The sequence below is a fragment of the Peromyscus leucopus genome, chromosome 10, assembly GCF_004664715.2.
Source record: "Peromyscus leucopus breed LL Stock chromosome 10, UCI_PerLeu_2.1, whole genome shotgun sequence".
In the NCBI taxonomy this organism is placed as follows: domain Eukaryota; kingdom Metazoa; phylum Chordata; class Mammalia; order Rodentia; family Cricetidae; genus Peromyscus; species Peromyscus leucopus.
This window is the reverse complement of record NC_051071.1, coordinates 26745018-26757506: the sequence shown is the minus strand read 5'-3', so window position 1 is coordinate 26757506 and position 12489 is coordinate 26745018. Positions and strand designations below refer to the sequence as shown.

The 12489-nt window shown below is 54.8% G+C and overlaps 1 protein-coding gene across 1 annotated transcript in view; it reads left to right on the top strand.

The window, feature by feature from the left end:
• Positions 1 to 670: 670 nt before the first annotated feature.
• The window catches only part of Adcy1 (adenylate cyclase 1), a 128280-nt gene continuing 116461 nt past the window's right edge, over positions 671 to 12489 (top strand). The window contains exon 1 of the mRNA XM_028870541.2: positions 671 to 1321. Coding sequence (XP_028726374.1) covers positions 686 to 1321 — 636 coding nt within the window. The 5' untranslated portion in view covers positions 671 to 685. The remainder of the gene's footprint in view (positions 1322 to 12489) is intronic.

Below are 12489 nucleotides of genomic sequence, written 5' to 3'. Positions count from 1 at the left end.
TGGACATTCATTGCAGGGCTCTATTTTTGTTTAGGTCAACAGGCAGAGCTTCCACCACCCACCCAGGCCGTGGGCGAACTAGCCACTTAGAGCTCCCTGCATGTGTGACCAGGGATCCTTGGGGCTTCTCGGTGGGCACTGACTGAGTCTAAAGCGGAGTGAGGGCTCCTCTCGGGTGACCTGTTTCTGTTTGGGGAGGGGACACACATCTGGCAGGGCTGTTCCTCCCCCTCCTGGGAATTTTGGCTTTTTTTTAACGCCTCGAAAGACTCCTGGGGGGTGGGGAGTGGGCTCCGTTGTGCATAGGTGGGGAAATCGAGGCTCGGAGAGGCAAGAGCAGTACCCAAGGTCACGTGCCCCCTCGGGCGTGTGAGACGTGGGGCGCAGAGTTGGGCGCGGAATCTGCCCGCCCAAGATCGGGGCTCGTGGGGCTCGCCTGTCGCAGCGCGATCGCGGCGGAGGACCACTGCCGGGGCGCGGGCGGGCGCCAGTGCGCAGGCGCGGCGGGCGGGAGGGGACGCGCTCGGGGCGCGCGCGCTGGGCAGCCGGCGCCCCAACTCCGCCCGCCCCGCGCCCCGGCGCCTCGCCGCCCGCCGCCCGCCCGCCCCGGCGCCGCCGCCCGCGCCCCGGCGCCCCGGGCCGGCGAGGGGCGCGCCCGTGGCCGCGGCCGCTGCATGGCGCTGAGATGGCGGGGGCGCCGCGCGGCCAAGGCGGCGGCGGAGGCGCGGGCGAGCCCGGGGGCGCAGAGCGGGCGGCCGGGCCGGGCGGCCGGCGCGGGCTCCGGGCGTGTGGCGAGGAGTTCGCGTGCCCCGAGCTGGAGGCGCTGTTCCGCGGCTACACGCTGCGGCTGGAGCAGGCGGCCACGCTGAAGGCGCTGGCGGTGCTCAGCCTACTGGCGGGAGCCCTGGCTCTGGCTGAACTGCTGGGCGCACCGGGACCCGCGCCTGGCCTCGCCAAGGGGTCTCACCCGGTGCACTGCATCCTCTTCCTGGCGCTGTTCGTGGTCACCAATGTCCGATCCCTGCAGGTGCCCCAGCTGCAGCAGGTCGGTCAGCTGGCGCTGTTCTTCAGCCTCACCTTCGCGCTACTCTGCTGCCCCTTCGCGCTGGGTGGCCCGGCGAGGGGCTCTGCGGGAGGCGCCGTGGGATCCGCGGTTGCTGAGCAGGGGGTTTGGCAACTCCTTTTGGTCACCTTCATATCCTATGCCTTGCTGCCCGTGCGCAGCCTACTGGCCATCGGCTTCGGGCTGGTGGTGGCTGCCTCACACTTACTGGTCACAGCCGCCTTGGTCCCTGCCAAGCGCCCACGTCTCTGGAGGACGGTAAGTGCCATCACGCGCCCCCCATTGGGTTGGAGACACACCTGCCAGCGGGACTGGTGGTGCCAGGAGTTTAACATTCTTCTTCTGATGGGGAGGGTGGGGAAACTGAGATTCTGAAGAGAGAGAGGTATGGGTGTTCAAGGTCACTCAGCAAGCTGGGTATGCAGTCAGGGTTAGCACCCACCACCTGGGGTTTCTTCTGAGATAAGAGTCCACAGCGTCTTTAGGGTGGACACCGGAGGCCGGTATGTGTGCGGGTGGTGGTGGCAGTGACAGGCCCAAGGTCAGGCAATAGTTGTGTGGCCAAGCGGGGGCCCACGCCTGATCCACTGCTTTGGGTTGCGCCCATCTCGTTAGAGGGATGAAAAGTGGGAGGATGCGCCGTCTTGAGGCCAGGCTTCTAGTCTGGCGGAGCGCGCAGACCCTGGGCTCCTCTCCAAGCTCGCCTGGAGCGCATCTGGGGCTTGATTCTCAATTCCGCGGACCCGAGGGAGCAGAGAGTGAGAGGGAAAGGACTTTGAACCCCTTCAGTATTGCTAACTACCCAGCTGTGAACCCGACTCCTGTCCTGAAGGAGGGGGAGTTTGCCAAGGTCACTCACAATCTGGTCTTCATAACCTGTGCTCCCCGAAGCCCTGACCCTGGCTCCACAAAGCCTGGAACTTTGTCTCTTTCAGCTTGGGCGGGTGAGGTGGCTGCTGGGACAAGGGCATAGGACTTAACTGCTCTTGAGGCTCCTCCTGGACTCCGGAGGTGCCTGTTCTCCCAGACCACCGCAGCCAAGCAGGTGGGGAGGTGGACCAGGAGACTGTTCCCAGGAGTTTGGGACCTTCCTGTGGGAGCCTGCAGAGGCTATCTAGTGAGAACTTACTCAGGGTCAGAGAATCTGAGCTTGCTTTACGCAGCAGGGCTGCATAAGGAGATGATTTGGTTAGGGGCGTGTTTACCAGATGTTTGGAAGGGTCTACACTGACTGTAGGGTGTGCTTTGATCTTGCAAGGGGGAGGTCTTTTGCCTCTCCCCTTGGCATATTGTAAAACGCCGTTTTCAATATAGGGCAAAGCTGTTGGGTATTGACCCCAGCCCTCCCGAAGCTATCCTGTGTTTCTGTCTTTCCTCTTGTTGTCTAGGTCCCTATTTCTATCTGATATTTCCTCATTCCTCTCTCCTCCACCGAAGAACCCTTCAAAAGGTGGAAGCTGGACTCCCACGCCTTCCCCTTCACTGGTCCTGCCCAGGCTTGGCTGCTGTGGCAGGGTTGTGTTTCTAGGTCTAGCTACAGAACAGCAGGAGGAAGATGAGAGCAGATAAGTGGGGGAGCCCATATAAGGAAAGAAGGTAGTCTTGGGAGCACATGGGGAGTTGGGGGGGGGGGCTGGGCTGGGCCTAGAATCTAAATTGGGGGAGGATAACTGGTGTGTGTGTGTGAGAGAGAGAGGGGTGGCTGCTAGCCAGGTGTACCTGCTGACCATAGGATGAACATCTAGACCCTGGTGTCAGGGAGCAGTACATGGTGTCAGGGGCCATGATGACAGGTCTTAATGCTGAGCATGCATTGTAGGGCTAGTGAGAGACATGGGCTGAGGTCCATGGTGGGTTCTCTAGGTGCCTTAAAAGGCTGTGCTGTGTTATCTTTTTAAAACTGGTAATTTCTTCCCCCTACACAGCCTCTAGGCATTCCTTTTAGAGAAAAGATTTAAAAGGAGAGAGGGAGGAGTCGGCAAAGGCGCCACTGTCCCTCCCTTTGGGATAGAGGAGCCCTTGTTACTCTGCGGGGTATGGGAGCGGGGTGGGGGGGCGCGTGGGGGCCGGGGGGAGGGGGAGGAAGCTTATTGTGAAAACAAGGATTCTTAGGTAGCTGGTACCCAGGTTTCCCAGTGACTAGCCTCCAATTTGATGTAAATCCTTCCCTCACTGAACTCAGCCATGCCCCCTCCTCCCAGGGGAAGATGCTGCTTTCCACAGAGACTGTGTGACAGTAAAAAGTCCATAAGGAAAGCATGTGTTGAAAATCTTCTGCCATTTCTAAAGCATTTTATCCTCTACAATATTTGTATTCAAGTCCCATATTGACACATAAATGGGGATCAAGGTAGGGAAACCTGTAGTGAAGGCAAGCCAGTAGTCCCCAAGGATTTCAAACGTCTTCCCATTGCAAAATTCCCGGCACCCTGCAGTCTGTCGGTGAACCCCTGCCGCTTTGTGATTGAGATGCCCGAAGAAGGTGGCGCTTGCTTTAGGAAGCGCTGGTGTACCTCACTGCCACCTCCCTTCAGACCCTGCCACCTCTGCTGTGCAGCCTTCTGCTGATGGCGCTGACTCCCCGCCTCTTAATTCTGGGCAGGCAGGAACAGAGAAGGCTTGGGGCAGATATGCAGAAGAGTCTGAAAGAATGAGTCATGGAGGAAGCCCTGCAGGGTGGCCCTTGCTGCATACTCAGGGGATGCTGCTTTCTTTCGGGTGTTAGGTTTCCACTTGAGTCTTTTGGGGCTGGGTCCTGTGAAAGCTCCAGAGTCAGGTGTGTACCCCCAGCTCAGAGCTATAGGCTTAGCTTCCTGTCAAGGGCAGAGGCTCAGAGCAGACCTACACTTTGCACGGAGGTTTGCGCTCCGGACCCTGTTCTGTGCAGGGGAGAAAGTCCCTTCCATAACCACTACCCATCTTCAAGGAGGTTCCAAGAACCTTTCGGAAGTAGAGGCAGGAGAGCAGAAGGTCACTCACTGCCTTGGAGTGCTATTGAGGCGAGGGGGTTCTTGGGAAAAGTGGGCCTGGGCTGGTCTAGCCACTGGCTCAAGGCTTCTTCTACCCACAGTGGTCTCCTGCCCTGCCTTTCCTGAGGCTGGAGTAGAGGAGGCAGACAGGCCTGCGTCCACTGGCTCTGAGCCCCCGTGTGCTTCCTTTTTTGCCCCAGATGAGTCTGTCTTACAGTTATTATTCCTTTTCCCTTTGAAGTAGCCCAGGTCTATTGAGCTTGTGTACACTGTGTATTTTCAACTAGGCTGCCTGTTCGGGTGGAGGAAATGGACTTCAGTTTCTGTTGGTTGCCTGTGATGGCAATCAGGATTGTTAAGGAGTATGTGTGCTCTTGTTTCTGTCTCTGACCCACGCTGTGGGTACTGTCCTCTGGGCTTCTGATGGCTTCAGACGCACGCACTCTCTTTCCTGTAACACCCTCGATGTCTCAGGGGTAAGGGCTGAGCTCATTGGGTACACAGGTGGCTGTGGGCAGGAGCAGGATGGCTCAGGTGCTGACTCAGATGGGTGCAGGTGGGCTTGAGAGTGAGTGGTCTCCAAGTACTTCAGGAGCACTGGCATCATCCTGTGAGCTGGGGTGCAGGATGAGCTCTGTGCCTCAGTTTCCCCCACTGTCAGTGGGGGGGGGCAGCAATTCTTTCTACAGTGTCACAGGGCAGCCGTGTTTTCTGGGTACCATGTGTGGACTGTGTCTGGCAGGTGTTCCCTGACCTGTCAGCCTCCTGGAATCAGTGACATGGATCTTGGCGCTGTAGGCAGCCACTTGAAGCCAGTGATCTGCGCGTTTGTCTCTAGCTCGGTGAACCTCCCTTTGGAGTGAGGTGCTTTCCATGTGTTGAGATCACACATTGAAAGGAACTCCTAGGATGTGGAGAACGGGACATTCTGCATGTTCTCTTCTCCCAGCTGCAATGGCAGAAGCGGAGTGTGACCAGGAGGGCCATGTGGCTGTGGTGGGGTGGTGTCCCTGTGGCCTGGGGCTTTGTGCTTGCTTGGCAGGCCTTTATGAAGCCAGGACTTGGAGCACAGGAGGGTGCAGGGGTGGGACCCAGGCCTCAGTATGGACAGGAAGAGCAGGGGGGCGGGGAGGGAGACCGTTCTCACAGCTGTGGGTTCTTGTCTTCATCTTGGGATGAATGAGGCAGGGAAAGAACCTCTGCTCTGTAGGACACTATTTCACTGTGTCTGGGGACATGAGTCATACCTGCCCCTCCTCTGTTCTCCCTCACATGCAAGCACACACACTCACTCAGAAGCACACTCACCCACCCCCACGCAAGCACCTACACAAATGCTTCATGAGCACCCTGCCATGTTCTCCCACTTACACACTTGTGTTTGCATGTAGACACACCCACGATCTTAATATACCCACTCACACATCCACACAAATACACCTACATGCACACTCAAGCTATTGTCACCCTTACACCCATGCATATGCACATGGAAAAACAAACACAAATCAATGCACACTCACACACTTAAGACACTTGAGGCACACACACAGACATCCATCCCTATAATACTCTTATGTTCATATTTGTGCATCTGTGCTCACGCACCAGTACATGCATATTCACCTGCACTCAGAGCCTCGTGTCTACTTGTGCACACACAGAGCATGTGCACACATATGTAGGAATGGATGTACTCTTGCACACACACATGACATTCAAACATGCCTATCTGCACACTTGTGCATGCACATGATCAGGCCACGGGGATATTCCAGTGCTTTTTCTTTGGGGTAGATGCATCAGCAGGAGGGAGATTTAGCCCTGAGGAGAGTAGTCTGGGCAGAGACCCAGCAGCACCTGGGCAGAGTCCTGCACCCCTACTTCCATGACCTTGGGTTACTTCAGGGTCTGAACTGTAGAATGAGGTCCAAGCTCAGACCTCGTCTGGATCAGTAAGATTGTGTGTGTTCACATGGGGTCAATGTGCCCCAAGGATAATGGTTGAGTATCTCCAAGCACTCAGGGGAGGAAATGAGTGGGACCTCCCACCACTTAACCCAGGCCAGTATGGGCTTGTGTCCTGTGTTCCCCACTCATAACAGTAGCCTTTCAGAAGTGGCCTTTCAGCATGTCCCTCCTGTGGTCTTCCCTCCTGGCGACTCTCCTCTGTTCTTTTTAACCATCTGCTTTCCCTTGTCCTCTTCTCAGTTGTGCTGAGACCTACTGAGATTTTACACTAAGGGACCCCACCCTCCTTCCACATGCTGTGCTGACACACCGGCGTCAGGAGGAGGGTGGAAGTCCAGGCCAGGACTGAAGGCAGCATAAACCCTGAATGATCTGCCCTTGGACTGGAGAAAAAGGCGGGGCCTGCTTTGATGTCCGAGTTGGGTGTTTGCTCTGCTTTTAGCTGGGAATAGGAAGAAAGCCTGGAATCATGCTACTTGAATCCCAGGGTTCAGAACTGAGGAGACTCTGGATGCAGCTCTATGGGCGTCCGCCCAGTGTGACCACCTTCATGTGTGTGCACACTCACGTGTGTATTCATATAGGTGTGCATTTAGGTTACACACAGGCATGCACCCATGTGTCAGTGCACGTATCCGTGCTTGGGTGTGCATATGTCTGCAGGAAAGTTGGCAGGATCCGGAAGATGAGTCGGGGACAGGAAGCCACCTGTCGTGTGACAGGGCCCCTTGGTGTTTCTCCTTCAGCCTCTGAGCCCCACGGAGGAATTCTGCTTTAGCAACGTATTGCGGATCTGAGTACAGAGTTTACTTTTACTCGATGAGCACAGAGCAGCTCACAGATTTAGCATAGTGTTTCTGAAAGAGATGCTCCAGCCTTCAGAAGTGGCCTCAGCCTGGGGCAGTGCTCATACACAGTGCTAGCTGGCCTGGCTCCCTGGTGCTCGCCGCTGGAACTCCCTTTTCTCAGCATTGTGGTTCATCTGATTGCTCTCATGGCACATGCTGTGTGTGGTGCTTGCTCACCTGCTGTTTTCTTCTCTGCTTTCTTGAAGCACTGGTGATGCTTCTGATAGACGGGAAGGACATTTTTGCTCACACAGTGCATGTACATCTTGAACAAGGAACATGGCCGGTTCATAGCACCTGGTCACCTCCTGCTGTCTGAACCTTACCATGGTCCTAGGCCAGCAGTAGACCATCCGTCCCCATGGTCCACTTGACCTCTGAACCCTGCACAGAGTCCCTTTAGTGTTGCCCCATCCACAGGACCTGTGTGCTCTTCATAAACCTGTATTATTATTTTTTTTTAAATTTATTCTTTGGAGGATGTCTCTCCTTCCCTGCCCATCTCCATGATAAAGAGCTAAATCTAGAGCTCTTAGCCTATGGCTGGCAGCCAGCTCTTCTATGAGAATTGCTACTGTGAGATATTTCCCTGTCCATGTGCCTGTGCAGCAGAGGGTCTTAGCCCGGGGTGGGGGACATCTGTGGGACTCTCCGAATGACCGTGCAACCCCTAGAAGAAGCTTTATCACGCATGCTAGCTCTGCATTTGGCGGAGTCTCCTCAAGAGGGTAGGGGCAAGTTCAAGAGACTCCAGAAAGTGGCAGATGGGCGAGAGCCAGAAGCCAGGGTAGCCCACTCCAGAACATTCTGCCCCTGCAGGGAAAGAATATGCCATGAGTGTTCCAATTGGTCATGGTGGAGGTGGGCTGAGCACCTGCCAGCATGAGGATGATGAGGTCATGTGTGATATGTCATTCCAGGAATGCTTAGCATGCTTTGCATCAGGTCGTCTTCACCCATGCCCTGCTCACGGGAGAGAGGTATGTCTGCCCGGGAAGATGACTCGCTGCTGTCTGAAGCGATGCAGTCCCCAAAGGGCTGGGAAACTCAGGCCTCGAACCATGGCAGCTGTTTTCTCCAGCACTATATCATACCCTGTGGTCTGAGGGGTTAACTGAGTGATCATGTGTTAGGAATCATTGGTTGAGCCTAAAAAAAAAAAAAAAAACTTCACTGGTATATACTTCAAAATGTTTCCTGAGAACTGTAGAGTGAGTGCCAGGCAAGGGTCTCATCCACAGATGAGATGGCACTTAGCCAGCCATCTTCTCTCTGGACGGCTTCTGATGATGTTCGGGTGTCTGAGGAGGTCAGAGGGGCAGAGATACCACAGGTACTAAGAAGGGTGGGGAATGGGCAAGCCTGAGGTGGGGCTGTCTGAGGCTCCAGTGTGTGAACTTGAGCCTGCCCTCTAGGAGGCTTAGATGGCCACTGTGTTGTCTGGGTAGGATGTGTGGAGCTGTGTGGGGAGCTGCTATCTTTGGTGAGAACTGTTCCTGGGGTGCCACGCCACTTAGGGCCTCACATCTGGCTCTTTACATTCCACCTTTCATTCGTAACATTCTTGCTGTGTGTCCCTGCGTCCGTCCTTGTCCTTCTCGCCTCCCTTGCCATCTCATTGTGTGTGTGACCTGAGAGGAGAGGCCCCACTTGCTTGGAGATGGGGACTGTGAGGGTGGGTAAGTGCTGCTTCTATGTGGGGCCCTAAGACCTGGGAGCCTTTTGGCATCGAGGGACAAAGAGTTAAACAGGAAGCACCGAGGATGATGCTTCTGAGGTCCCAGTGAGAGTCATTTCCTGGCCTGGTGACTACAGCTTCATTAGTTGGAAACTAGGTGAACGGAGCTTGTGGGGAGTCGCCATATTCTTGTTCCCAAACTTGTTTTTATTTTAATCATGGAAAATTCAGACAATGCCCAGAAGTAAAGAGGCCAGTACCACGGTTCCTAGATTGCCATCGCTGCCTCCAGCAAAGATCAGCATTCTGCTGGTTCCCCTTTCAAATGATGCTAATTCTAAAGCGTTTACTAATTCAGAACCAGAGAGCGAGCAAGCAATTACATTAATTTAAAAACACACTTGTGTGTGGTGTTGAAAAGGCAGCCGCGGTTGGAAGAAAGTGCCGTGCCATCCCCACCCAGGCCCCGGTGGACACCCATAGGCAGGGATGGAATGGTGTCTAGTTAAGGAGCCCCAGAAGGTGCCTAGAGGCCGACCTGCTCCCCCCAACCTGACTTGTGGGGGGCGTGCAAGGGGAGGGCTGCCTGTGGATTTGCCACTAACTGTGCCTTGGGCTGTGGGGGGAGCAGTGTGTGGGTTCACTTTCTTCCCTGGAATGGCAAAAAATGCCACAAACGAGTGTGAGAGAAAACTCAGAGCTGGCCTGGTGCTCACGCCTCACACATCCTTGTAGCTAGGGCTGCCCGAGGACAGCCTGTGGTTCTCTGGTGCCCTTGCAGACAGTTTGAATGATGCTCAGGCGTGGTGCTTGCTGCAGGGGCAGTCTGGAACACCATGACAGGTTGACAGCTGGAGCAAATTCAGTGGACAGGTTTGCATACTAAATGGAGATGAGGATCAATGTGGGAACCACAGGACGATAGCGGGCCACTCAACCCCATCTAGGGGGTCAGAAAAGCCTCTAGGTCATGGCTGCAGCTAGGGGAGCAGTTCTGAGGCTGTGAGCTGCCTGCACAAATGCAGAAGGGCATGCATTGTGTGTCTGTACAGAGGGCAGGACACTGGGAGGGGGACCCAGGCCGGGTCAGCTTCCAGCATGCTCCATTTTTCCTCCTCTTTACTTATTTATCTTTTATTTAAAATGTTTTTTATTCATTTTACATACCAACCATAGATCCCCCTCTCATCCCTCCTCCTGCTCCCCCCACTCACACCTCCCCCCACCTCTCCACCCCCACGACCCCCACTCCTCCTCCAGAAGGGTAAGTCCTCCCATGGGGGGGGGACAGCAAAGCCTGGTACATCCAGTTGAGGCAGGACCAAGCCCCTCCCTGCTTTATCAGGGGTGAGCAAGGTGTCCCCCCATAGGTAACGGGATCCAGAAAACCAGCTCATGCAGCAGGGATAGATCCTGATCCCACTGCCAGGGGCCCTTCAAACAGACCCAGCTACACAACTGTCTCCTGTATGCAGAGGGTCTGGTCCGGTCCCATGCAGGTTCCACAGCTGTGGGTCTAAAGTTCGTGAGTTCCTATGGCATGCTCAAGTTTTAAGGCTCTTTCTAGAACATACGATGTCAGGAGGGTCTTTTGCAGAGAGAGTGGTTTCAGTCAGTATGTGGTGTTCTCGAGGTGAGGGTCGATGGAGATGGGAGACCCAGAGCCCTAAGGGACAGGAGTTGATGAGACAAGAGAGGGGACTCACAGCTTCTGGCCTCAGCAGGGCCTCCTGTCCCCGTATGTGGCGCAGAAGAGAAGAGGCTGATACCTGGGAATGTGGGAAAAAGATGTCAGGTTGGGATAGGTCATTTCTTCAAGATGGTGGGATGAAGGGTGACCAAGGCCCGGGCTTTCCCAGGTGTGGCTGTAGTGACCTCCTGGTATCTATCCTGTGCCCATCCAGGTCTGATGATTTTTCTCACCTCTTTGGGGTACTGGGTTTTCGACAGCAAGCACTTCATCTCTGGGGCTGCAGCTTGTCACCGCCCAGCTGCTGTCATTGTCTGGCTGAGGGGTGCTGCTGAGCGCCCTCCTCATTCTCCTCATCGAGGTACAATTTTCTGTCTTCTTTGTCCCTGTTGTACTCTGGGCCGGGTTGGGAGAGACACTTCCTCCCTTATGTGGGGAGTGAGGAATTTACCTCCCAGAGTGCAGGGTACCCGTGAATGGCTGGGAGTGTGGTCAGTGTCTGGTTTACTCAGCCACTGATTTCTGTCAGTGTGACTCTTCACACTTGGCTTGTAACCCAGTACCGCGTGGTTTTCATGCTCATGTGGTCCTGGCGTGGTTACTTGGAGCCTTTTCACCTGCTCTTGTGTGGTCTGACATATTCATTCATTCATCCATCCATCCATCCATCCATCCATCCATCCATCCATCCATCCATCCATTCTCTCTCTCTCTCTCTCTCTCTCTCTCTCTCTCTCTCTCTCTCTCTCTCTCTCTCTCACACACACACACACACACACACACACACACACACCATTAACACACCTCTTTCTTACTCTGTGACACGTAGGACGCTCCAGACTCATGTCCCAGTCTGAGAACCAGCCCTTCCATCCAGGGGTCCTTTCTTGTTGTTTGCCATAGGGTCTCACTACAGCCTGGGCTGGCCTTGAATTGCCATCCTCCTGCCTCAGTCTCCTGAATGCTGAGATTCCAGGTGTATACCACCACACCTGGCCGAGGCCTGTTTTTTTTTTTCTCGGAGGTTCTCGTTAGAAACCGCCGCCTGGGCTCCGGGCTTGTTCCTGGGGTACCTTTGTTTCTGTCAAGGGTGCTAACAGATTCACAAGTGTGCACATTCCTGTAAATATTGTATTCCAGCCCATCTGCTTCTGAGTTAAGCTGAACACCAAGTTCATCCTGGTGCCTCTGACTCTAGTGTGTTACCCCGTGGACAACCCCAACTCTTTTGCCAAGGCGTAGCCTCCCCCTGTACTGAGGAGCTGGCTCTGGTGGTGTTTTGGGCATGCTGGGCAAGCATATGGATTTGCTGCTCCTGGTCCCTTTCTTTCCTGGAACCTGCTGCATGTTGGCTTTGAGGAATTCCGAGTCCCTGGGAGATCCTTCTTCTCTAGGTTCTGCCTGGCCAAGCAGGGGCCATGAAGGCATCTGAACTTATTTGCAGCTGGTCTTCTGGGTTTGATGCGGCATGCTGATGGGGAGGTGAATGATTCCTTGCTGCTAATTTGCTTCTTAGTTCTGTGAGGTGAACACTGGTTTGGATGTGGGGGTCTGTCCCCATCGCTGGGGCATCATTTAGGTAGGGGCGACTGCAGGGGATTGTGCATGTGTTGTAACACCTGGGAAGCCCTGTTTTCTTCCTTGCCCTTACTGTGTCTGTCTGAAGAATGAGGTCAGTGGCACAGAGTGAGCTGGGGATGCAAGGACAATGTGGAGCAGTTATGGGTGCTGGCCCTGTTCCCACAGACCCTGTTAGCTCTGCTGTGTCATGTACTGGCCATCTGCCTGACGTGGGGGAGGGGTGTTCAATGAGGAATATTTGTGATATTCTGTGAGATTAGCATGAGCCTTCTTTTGGTGTGGAGGGTGCTTGTGCCTGTGGTGAAATTGGGGCTTTTATAAACATGACAGTTGTTGAGAGGACTTGAGCACATCCTTGCCACGCCCACTCCTGAGAGGGGTGTAGAGCCCACTGTCAAAGACTCAGAATCTTGGAAGGGATCAGAAGGGAGAAAACTTACAGCTGAAGAGGAGAAAAGGGATACTTTAAAAGGGCAAGCATGCTGCTGGGTGGAAGGCCAGAGAGAACACATGACGACCAGAAGCTTTGGCCATAGGCTGCTACAAGGCCAGTGTAGATAGTGGCAGTGGTAGGCCAGGATGCCGCCAGGGAGTATGGAGGTAGCATGGGAGCTGGGCCTCTCCCATGTGAAGATCCAGTAGCCTGTGGCTCCTTGGTCTCTGATAAGCTCATGATGACCCTAAGCCAC